This window comes from Suncus etruscus, chromosome 16, assembly GCF_024139225.1.
Source record: "Suncus etruscus isolate mSunEtr1 chromosome 16, mSunEtr1.pri.cur, whole genome shotgun sequence".
NCBI classification, from domain to species: Eukaryota; Metazoa; Chordata; class Mammalia; order Eulipotyphla; family Soricidae; genus Suncus; species Suncus etruscus.
In genome coordinates, this window is record NC_064863.1 from 57,439,579 (window position 1) to 57,450,812 (window position 11,234).

Sequence of the window (11,234 nt, forward strand, 5' to 3'; positions counted from 1 at the left end):
ATATTGAAAGCCTCTAGCATTTTAATTCTGTCAAATCAGTAAGTTTTTTAGTTTCTAGATTCACATGTAATCTGAGAAGAAAATCTGAAAATGGAATAATAGCATCACTATTATTTCATGGGAAGAGTTGAAATGAGTGGTAAGGAAGGTTGAATTTATAATGCCAAAATTAAAATATTAATTTGATTTACCAAAATGCTTAATATTTGAAACAGGGTATTTAAAGGATCCACGATACCAGGAAGTGGACAGGTAAGTTGGGTTCACTCTTGCTTAGTTTTGATTTTCATTCTCGGAACTAGTTTATGAATTACCTGAATTTAGTTTCACAAATCTTATTCCCAACAGACGATTTTCAGGAGTACGCCGAGATGTGTTTTTAAATGGGGTAAGCATTTTATTTTATATAATGTACCACAAAATCAGGGTGTGTGATTTGTAGTGCTTAGTTTGATTTTTATTTACAATTAACAGTGTCATCTTTTATTTTAGTCCTACAATGATTATGTGAGGGAATTTCATAACATGGGACCACCACCGCCATGGCAAGGAATGGTTTGTATTCTGTTTTAATAAATTACTTAACTTCATTTGCAGTTCATACATTTTGAATGCTTCTCTAAAACCTTTTTATAAGAACCCAGTAGTTTAGTTCAGTCAAAACCCAAGTTTTAACCTGAGGACTAATGAATTTGATTTGTTTTAATATGGATTTAAAAACAATTATGCTTTATTAGTATGATCATGACTTATTGGTTGTGATTTATTGTAATATTTAATTACAGGCACTGCCTGGCTTCATATATCTCCCTTTAGTTAAGAGATGCGTGTGTGTGTGTGTGTGTGTGTGTGTGTGTTTCGGGTTTTTTTTTTTTTTGGGAGGGTGGGGCTCCTGACGATGATTAGGGGTTACTCCTAGCTCTGTGCTCAGGAATCACTCATAGTGGTGCTTGCTGGGCCATATGAGATGGGGGGGGGGGTCAGCTGTGTGCAAAGCAAGTGTCCTACTCACTTCTAAGTTTCATGAAGTATTTTTTGGGTCCAAGAAACACAAGGTATCTCAAAACATCTTTTTGTTTTGTTTTGTTTTCCTTATTTAAAGCTCAGTACTTTGCTTGTTTATTTATTTTTTTACTGATTAAAAGATATTTAATACCTACTTTGTACAAAGCACTAATTATTCTGGGTATCCATCAGAAAAGTGAGCTTAATAGGTATTTTTTCGTATGGGTTAAAATTTGATGTGAGCCATTTTGAGTTTTGTAAAGAAACTAGATTTAAACAATACATTTAAAGTTTAGTATAGTGCTAGATTATATTATTCGGTAAATTTCTCATACAAACTAAAGAGAACTTAAGTCCTAATAAGAGATCCTATTCCTTTTAAGCAGTTATTTTTCTGGAGCTTGAGAGATAGTACAGAGCCAGGACTAAGCCCAGAATATTGCTGGCTATGGCTCAGACACATACACAGAGAAAAATAAAAAATGAAAATTTCTTTAAGAAAGCTGGCTATTAAAAATATATTTTACATTAGATAGCTATAACATTAATTCCCAGCAAGAAACATCTTGTAACTTTGGGCTAGACAGATGGTCCATAAGGTAGTGTGTTTGCATGTGGCTGATATCCCATCAGGTTCCCTGAGCCTACCAAGAGTGGTTCTTTAGTGCAGAGAGCCAATTGTAACCCCTGAGCACCCCTAGGTGTGGCCACAAAACAAAACAATCTTGTAAATTTAAGTGGTTCTTTTCCTTTTTAAACAAAATTTCTTAATGGTACCTAATTCCTTCAGTTCCCCCCCTTCCCCCCTCCTCATTTAAGGCACTACTAGATGTAAAAGATTTTCACCAGATTCTGTGGGTTTTTTTTTTTTTTTTTTCAAAAATTCTTCCTTGGCATAGCTTAAGGAAGCAATCTTTGATTTGTTGATATTTGTTTATAATACCACTTAAAATTCATTAGCTTCTGGAAATTTTCTCAGTTTTTTTTTTTTTTTTTTGTAATTGTCCTCAAAGAATAAATATGTGCATAGTGGTTAAGTCAACAGATTAAAGAGCCGAGATGCTTACTATACTTTATTTTTTAGTATATGTGCTGCCGAAGCGAGCACACTTACTATGCTTTATTATAGCAAAATCTCCTAATGTAATCTTAACTCCTGTAAGATGCTTACAAATTGGTGTTCCAGGTTCTTTTTATAAACTGGAATCATGATGCCTATCTCATAGAGTTGCTGTGAGAATTAGATGATTTGTTTTTGTTTAAAACAGTACCTACACTTAATACAGCTTGTATCGATAGGTGGTTTATGGAATTGTAAGAATGGTTTGATTGCAAGGATATTTGGAAGTGCTTATGAAAATAGTTTTCTTTTCTTAGACTCCTTATCCTGGAATGGAACAACCTCCGCATCATCCTTATTATCAGCACCACGCTCCACCTCCTCAAGCCCATCCCCCTTACTCAGGACATCATCCTGTACCGCATGAAGCAAGATACAGAGATAAAAGAGTAGTAAGTGCAATAAAGACAGAAATATGTGAAAACTGCTTAGAATTCTATAGATAAATGAGGGTATCTCACATTATGTTAAGTGGTGGACAGTTTTATGTTCCTACCACAGGTTGGAGAGTAATTTGAAGTGTTTTTTTTAATTAGAAAATGCTAATCTTTGGATTTATTTAAATTGTTGTTTTAACTGATAAAACAAATTACTTTAGTTGAGGTAATTTCTATATATGTTATCAAGGTAATGTCCTAAGGATATATATAGATGGCTAGTTACCTTCAATTGCTTTTGCAACCTTCTGTTATAGCTATAGAGTTGTTATATATAGATTTTCTAAAGTCAGCTAACAAAACATTCCAATCTTCGTTTAGTCATTTTCTTTTTTTTTTTTTTTTTTTTTTGATTTTTTTTGGGCCACACCCGTTTGATGCTCAGAGGTTACTCCTGGCTAAGCACTCAGAAATTGCCCCTGGCTTGGAGGGGACCATATGGGATGCCAGGGGTTCGAACCACGGTCCTTCCTTGGCTAGCGCTTGCAAGACACCTTACCTCTAGCGCCACCTCTCCAGCCTCTGATCATTTACTTTTGCTGCCAAATTTTGTTAAAACCATTAAGAATTGTTATACCTTGAAGCCACAGCGGTAGGGTGTTTGCCTTGCATGCAGCAGGTCTAGGATGGACTTAGGTTTGATCTCTGGCGTCCTCTATGGTCCCCTGAGCCAGGAGCAATTTCTGACCACATAGGCAGGAGTAACCCTGAGTGTCACCGGGTGTGGCCCAAAAACCAAAAAAAAAAAAAAAAAAAAAAAAAAAAGAAAAAGAATTGTTATATCTCCAGTTCTTAGAAAAATGACAGAATTGCAATGAAAAAGTAACTGTCATTCAGTAGTTATCATTTCTCATAATTTTATGTGATGTGAAAAATACTATTTCTCATAAAGTTTTCTATAAATGATCATGTAATTTTCAAAATAGAAATTCATTCTAAGATTATTTTCCTGACTATTGTGGTCTATGTTTTACTTATTCTATTTATGCACCTTTATGTGATAGTATTTTTGGTTAGTACATAGGCTGTTTATAAGTATAAATGACTATTATGTTATGTAAAATGTGCAGTTGTGGTTTTGAAAATGTTTTGGTGGGTGGGGGCACTCTCGGTGAGCATAGTGCTTATTCCTGACTACACTTAGGAGTCACTTGGGTCTAGGGAATCACATGTGGTACCAGGGATTGGCCAAACCTGGATTGGCCACAATTGCAAAGTAAGTGCCTTTTCTGCTATACTATATCTCTGGCCCATTGTTTTGAGTCTTGCATTCTGGTTAAACTGACTTCAAAAATTTTTTTAATTTTGTTTTTAACCTTTCAGGGTCACATCAGGTATTCAGGGCTTACTCCTTTCTATGTTCAGAGATCAATTACTTGACCATGTAGTGTGCCAGGGATAAAAGCTGGGTTGGCCATATGCATGGCAAACACTACTGCTGCACTTTTCAACCCAAAAAAGATTAAAGCTTGTTATTAAGCTTAAGTTTATAACTTTTCTAAGTTGCGAACTAAGAAAGCTATCACATGAGTCAATCTTAGAAGTACCTGTAATACTTCGGCTTGTACCTCACTGTTGGGCAATTGTAGTCTTAGCCTTCCTGTCCTAAACATTTTGCATTTGGAAGTTTTCGGTTTTTGAGTCACTTCCAGAGCTGGCTCTACACTTAGGGTAGTATTCCTAGCGGTGCTCAGAGAACCATATGGAATGCCAGACATATCCAGTTCAGCCTTATGCAAGCACCTTAACTGTGTATTATATTTGGTCCATGAAATACATATTTTTTAAAAATGGACCAAAATTTTTAGACAGAAGCATCAATTTCGTTTGAAAGACTTACTTCTGTATTGAAGCCATTTCTAATTTCCCCTGAAGAGGGCAGAATTGGTTCAGTTTAGGTGGTAGACTCAGAAAAAAAGCACAGTTCACTGGTTACAGAAGAGTCTTATGACATTCAGCATAAGTGGCTGCATGCATATATGATGGTTGGTGTTCATTAGGTGATTACCTTGGCCAAAGTGTTAAAGGGATTGAATGGGAGAGCATGAGATGATTTTAAACAATCTTTGTTTTTAGTAGGTGTCTTATAAGATGCCAAAAGTTCTTTATAACAAAATTTATGACTATGTTCTATGAGTAAATGACAATACATTTCTCTAGATCATATACCACAAATTATTTATAATATAGGGCCTCTTAATTTTTATTAGATTTTCTACATTCCTAACTCATTTTTTACCTTTTCTAGCATGATTATGATATGAGGGTGGATGATTTTCTTCGTCGCACACAAGCTGTTGTCAGTGGTCGGAGAAGTAGACCCCGTGAAAGAGATCGGGAGCGAGAACGAGACCGTCCTAGAGACAACAGAAGAGACAGAGAGCGAGATAGAGGACGTGATAGAGAAAGAGAAAGAGAACGATTATGTGATCGGGACAGAGACAGAGGGGAGAGAGGTCGATATAGAAGATAATGCGCTATGGAAGCACTGATGGTTTAAGATAAAATTTTTTTTCATTTTCTGTTTTTATTTTTTTGTGTGTGTTTACAAGTAGTAAGTTTATTTTCAGCTGTCTACTTAAAATTCATTGTGTAGGAGGATTTATTATGACCCTCTTTGTTCCAAGCATGCCGTATAAGAACTGGAAAAACTCGAATCCTCCAGAATTGCACAGTTGTCAATTTGAATTGAAAATTACATTGGGTCAGAATGGAACAGTTCAAGAATGTAGATACTGATTTGTTCTTTATAAATGTTCATCTACTTAAAGTAGTTCATTCTAGAGTTTTTGTTTTCTTTCTTTTGGATGTTGATTGATGGACTGCCATGACATTTTTTGCTTTGCTATGTTTCTAAATGTAGTTTGCACACGGTTCAGTAAAAATAATGCTGCTATCAAGTATGCAAATATTGAAGTATAATGGATGGATTGTATGGCAGGGTCGTAGCAGCCTCTTTTATTTTACCTCTTACTCTTATTTTTTAATTTCAAAAAGTCACTTTTTACTTTCTCTTTAGTCTTCAATGATGAGAGCAATATTTAGAAGACATTGGTATCTAATTTTTTAATCTTTTTAAGTAAAATATTATTTTCCATAGCATGGTTGACATATTGTTTAGCCTTGCCCTCCAAACTGTATACATTGGCTTGGAATATTTACAACTTGCGTGTATGGCAGAGGAAGATAATTTGCATATTCTGTATTGCTAATGTTTTGGATAAAATAAAATTGGTAAAGATTGACCTAACTGTTGCATCCTTTTCTTGTCTGGCTTTTAATTTGTAATCAGTAGACATAAAAGAATGCTTTTAATTTAGAAACATTGGAACCTTACTTTAAGCTTTCTTTTTTTATTTCTGTATCTTTAGCAGTATTTGAACCAATATAAAGCATCTGTCTTTAATATATGAACTTTAATGGTGGGATTAAATTGGTATTTTGCTAAAGCTCATTTGAAAACATTTGAGAATCTATTAATAGAATTTAAAATATTTGAAGCAATGGATTTTTGTATATTGACAGCATTTGGGGATCTATTTTTACTATTGCATCATCATTGATGAAATGAACTACTTTATGGTTGTGCTCTATTTTACTTTTTCAAATTAAACCCCGTAATAGATATTACTTATAAAATTCGTTCTCTAGTAGTGATTACACAGTCAGAATGTCACGCAAGGATAGTTTAAGAAATATTTTTGAGGGGGGTGTTTTGGGCCACACTCTATTGACTTTCAGGAGTTACTCCTGGCTATGAGCTCAGAAATTGCTCCTGGCTAGAGGGACCATCTGGGACTCCAGGGATTAGAACCAGGTCCATCTGCATACAAGTCAAATGCCTTACCGTTGTGCTTTTGCTCCAGCCCCAAGAAATTTTTTTCTATATTTTATTTTATTTATTTATTTTTTTTATTTTGGTTTTTTGGGCCACACCCCGCGTTGCTCAGGGTTTACTCCTGGCTTGTCTGCTCAGAAATAGCTCCTGGCAGGCTCAGGGGACCATATGGGACACCGGGATTCGAACCAACCACCTTTGGTCCTGGATCGGCTGCTTGCAAGGCAAAACACCTCTGTGCTATCACTCTGGGCCCATATTTTATTTTCTTATACCTGAAATTATGAACTTGTTGAATACTAAAACATTTTGGATGTTTAATTGTCTTTGCTACAATTTCCTGTTTTTCATATAGTTTATACTTATAATAAGACATTTCTATTCAATCCATGTTGGTCTGAAACAATGTAGAAGCTTATATAAAACTAACCCTTTATTGCCAATAAGTTCTCTAGCATTTACTGCTTAATGAACTCATTCATTCAGTAAGCAGAGTTTTTTTGTTTGTTTGTCTGTTTGTTTTGTTTTGTTTTTGGCCACACCCAGTAACGCTCAGGGTTACTCCTGGCTATGCGCTCAGAAGTTGCTCCTGGCTTGGGGGGACCATATGGGACACCGGGGGATCGAACCGCGGTCCGTCCAAGGCTAGCGCAGGCAAGGCAGGCACCTTACCTTTAGCGCCACCGCCCGGGAGCAGAGTTTTTGGTTTTGGTTTTGGTTTTGGTTTTTGGTTCCACACCCGATAACGCTCAGGGGTTACTCCTGGCTATGCGCTCAGAAATCGCTCCTGGCTTGGGGGACCATATGTGATACTGGGGGATTGAACTGCGGTTCATTCTAGGATGCCTGTTGCAAGGCAGATGCCCTACCACTTGTGCCAACCGGCCCGGGTTTTTGGGGTTTTTGATTTCCTTGTTTTGAATGCATACTGAACTTGAGCCCAGAGTTTGTGGGGGCTATTCCCTGGCCTTGTGTTTAGGGGATTGTTTTCTGGTTGTGCTAGGGTGACCATTTGGTGCCAGAAACTGTACTTGGGCCTTCTATTTGCAAAGCCATATATGATCTAGCCCATTGACCTCCTTCTACACCCAGTATTTTTATTTCAAAAGTTAATTTTTTATTAATATCTTATTTTAAGCACCATGGTTACAAACATGTGTAATTGGGTTGCAGTTATAAAAAAGAACACCCCTTCACCACTGCAACCTTCCCACCAACAATGCCCCTCAATCCCTGCCTGTATTCGAGACAGGCATTCTATTTCTCTTATTCACTACCATTGTCATGATATTTGTCAATGTAGTTTTTTCTCTTAACTGCACTCATGACTCTGTTATAAGATTCATATCAGTAAGATTCATTATAGTCCTTCGAGCCCTCATCTCTATTGTCTCGGTATTATTACAATAATGTCTTATTTTTCTTAAATCTCATAGATGATTGAGACTATTCTGTATCTTTCTCCCTCTGACTTATTTCAGCATAATAGTTTTCATGTCCATCTATGAATAGGAAAGTTTCATGACTCCATTTTTCCTAAAGGCTGCATAGTATTCCATTGTGTAAGTGTATCTCAGTTTCTTTTGCCACTCATCTGTTGTTAGACATCTGAATTGTTTCCAGATTCTTGCTATTGTAAATAGAGCTGCAATGAATATACCTAGGTGTGCAGAAGGTATTTTTGTGTTGTGCTTTTGTATACCTAGGGTATATCCCTCGGAGTAGGATAGCTGAATCATATGGGAGCTCAATTTCCATTTTTTTGAGGAGTCTCCATATTGTTTTTTATAAAGGCTGGACTAGATGGCATTCTCGCCATCGGTGAATAAGCGTTTTTTTCCTACATTCCTGCCAGCACTTACTGTATTGTCCTTATTCTTTGTAATGTGTGTCAGTCTCAGTAGTGTGAAATGGTACCTTGTGGTGGTTTTGATTTGTATCTGTAGTATGATTAGTGATGTGGAGCATTTTATCATGTGTCTTTTGGCCTTTTGTAGTTATTTGAGGAATTGTCTGTTCATTTCTTCTCACTGTTGTTCAGTAGTGAGCTGTTTAATTTCCAAGTTTTAAAGGTTTTTTCTGTGTTTGTAGCTCACTTCTAATATCAGTATACTGTGATCTGAGAAGTTAGTCTGTACTATATATATATCCTCTTGATTTTATGCAGGTATGTTTTATGGGCCAGCATGTGATCTATCCTAGAGAATGACCATGTGTATTAGAGAAGAATGTGTATATGTGTATTCAGTTTTCTGGGGATGGAGTGACCTATATATATATATATCTGCTAGTCCGTTTTCTTCCATTTCTCTTTTCAGAGCTAGTCTATTCTTGAGTTTCAGCCTGGTTGACCTATCAAGGAGTGACAGGGCAGTTGAGGTCTCCCACTATTACTGTGTTGCTGTTGATGTTTTCTTTCAGACTTGTTAGCAATTATATTAAATATTTTGCTGTGCCCTCATTGGATTTGTGTATATGTTTAGGAGTGTGATTTCTTCCTGTTTTACATATCTCTTGATTATCATGAGATGTCTATCTTTGTCCCATATGACTTTTGTCTTGTTTTGTTTTGTTTTTGGGTCACACCTATGTCGCTCAGGCTATTAGTTCAGAAATCGCTCCTGATATGGTGACCGTATAGGATGCCGGGGATCGAACCCCCCTCCTTCTTGGGTCAGCTATGTGCAAGACAAACTCCCTACTACTGTGACATCGTTCCGTTTCCCCTTATAACTTTACTAAGTGTAAAGTTTGTATCATCTGTTATTAATATGGCCACTACAGGTGTGGTTTGCTTGAATGATTTTCCTCCAATCTTTGATTTTGACTCTGTTTGTTCTGAGTAGGTGTGTTTCTTGTAGGTAGTGGAATGTTGGATTCAGCTTTTTGATCCATTTTTGATACTCTGTGTCTTTTAACTGGTGCATTTAGTCCATTGACATTGAGATAGATAATTGTCATGGGATTTATTGTCATCTTTATGTAGGACCAGGGTGTGTCTCATGTTCTTTTCTGCCTTAATGTAGACCTTTCAGTTTGTCTTTTATGGCTGGTTTTTTTGAATCTAAAGTTTTTTGAGCTGCTGCTTATTCCTCAATCTATGTATACTTCCTTCAAACCTGAATGTGAGTCTGGCTGGGTGCAGTATTCTAGGCGAAGCATTCATTTAATTTAGTTTTGTCACTCTATCCCACCACTGCCTTCTGGCCTTGAGGGTTTCTTGTAACAGATCTGCTGTAAATCTTTTTTTTTATGATTTTTGGGCCACACCCGCAGACACTCAGGTTACTCTGGTTATGCGCTCAGAAATCGCTCCTGACTCGGGGAACCATATTGGATGCAGGGGGATTGAACCGCAGTCTGTCCTAGGTTAATGCATGCAGGGCAAACCCCCCCCTACTGCTTGCGCCACCACTACAGCCCCATATTTGCTATAAATCTTAAGGATGTTCCTTTGAATGTAATTTCCCCTTTTTTTTTTTTTTTTTTTTTTTTGGTTTTTGGGCCACACCCTGTGACGCTCAGGGGTTACTCCTGGCTATGCGCTCAGAAGTTGCTCCTGGCTTCTTGGGGGACCATATGGGACGCCGGGGGATTGAACAGCGGTCCGTCCTAGGCTAGCGCAGGCAAGGCAGGCACCTTACCTCCAGCGCCACCGCCCGGCCCCCGTAATTTCCTTTTTTAATATTGCTGCTTTCAGTATTTTATCCCTATCTTTGTGACTAGGATGTGTCTTGGAGTCTTTTTCAGGTCTCTTGTAGCTGATACTCTTTGGGTATGCAGGATTTGGTTGAATGCAGTCTTTAGCTCTGGGAGTTTCTCTGCAATGATGTCCTTGATTGTTGATTCTCCCTGGAGATTTTCTTCCTGGGTTTCTGGGACTGCAATGCTACTTAGGTTGTTTCTGTTGAGTTTATCAGATACTTCTATTTTCATCTATTCACATTCTTTGAGGATTTTTTCCACTGTCTGTTTATTTGCATTAAGACTCTTTCCAGTCTCTTCTGTTGTAGGAGTTGTAATGCATCTCATCTTCCATCTCATTGATTTTGTTCCCAGCTACTGTTACTTTGTTGGAGAGTCTTTCCAGTGTGCTTTTCATTTTGCCTACCAAGTTTTTCAGACCTGTTATTTCAGTTTGGAGTTTTCTGATTTCTATTTTCATATCTTCTTGATTCTTTCTTATGGTTTCTTCAGCTCAATCCATGCTTGCTTTTTTGAGTTCTAGGAACTTCCTTCATATTTCTTCTCTAAACTCCTTATCTGAGAAGCTAAATAAGTGGTTGGAACTTTTGGGTCATCATAGTTGCCATCTTCATTCACTGTGCATGGTGTTGGCCTAAGTCATTTCTCCAGTGTCACACTTGTAGTGTGGAGTTTTCTTATTCTTGTTCTAGGGTTCATTGGCTAGGAGATATGTGAAGCTGTGAAGCAAAGTGGACTGGCCTCTCTCTGGCTCCATTGTTAGTAGGTGAAGACAACTCACTTCTGAAGAAGTGTCCTCTGGGAATTTCTGGGCTGGATGGTTCAAGATTCAGAAGAGCAGAGCAGAGACAGTTACAATGTCTGCCATGTGCTAAAGCACACAGCAGGAATCTTATGGCGAACTTTTGATGAATAATTCTTTTGGAGCCTTAACATAAAGCCCTCTTAGTATGGTTAATATGCACAGAAATGAGAAATCTGGGCAGTGATCATTAGTTTGAATATAAAAGGAAGGATCAGTAAGTGCAAACAATTTTGCAGAAAATGACCGTTAAGGGTTGGGGGGAAAAACTGACCTTTTAACATACCAAGAAGTCACATGGACATGTAACAAATCAAAATTGTTGAT

The 11,234-nt window shown here is 37.3% G+C and overlaps 1 protein-coding gene across 3 annotated transcripts in view; it reads left to right on the forward strand.

Annotated features, from left to right (window-relative positions):
• YTHDC1 (YTH N6-methyladenosine RNA binding protein C1) overlaps positions 1-5,812 on the forward strand; it is a 43,066-nt gene extending 37,254 nt beyond the window's left edge. For 2 of the 3 annotated variants that reach the window (XM_049790016.1, XM_049790017.1), the window contains 5 exons: positions 216-252; positions 349-388; positions 493-555; positions 2,383-2,517; positions 4,811-5,812. In XM_049790016.1, coding sequence (XP_049645973.1) covers positions 216-252; positions 349-388; positions 493-555; positions 2,383-2,517; positions 4,811-5,035 — 500 coding nt within the window. In that variant the 3' untranslated portion in view covers positions 5,036-5,812. Of the gene's footprint in view, positions 1-215; positions 253-324; positions 389-492; positions 556-2,382; positions 2,518-4,810 lie in introns of all 3 variants that reach the window. The other variant, XM_049790015.1, reaches the window with a different exon arrangement.
• Positions 5,813-11,234: the final 5,422 nt, after the last annotated feature.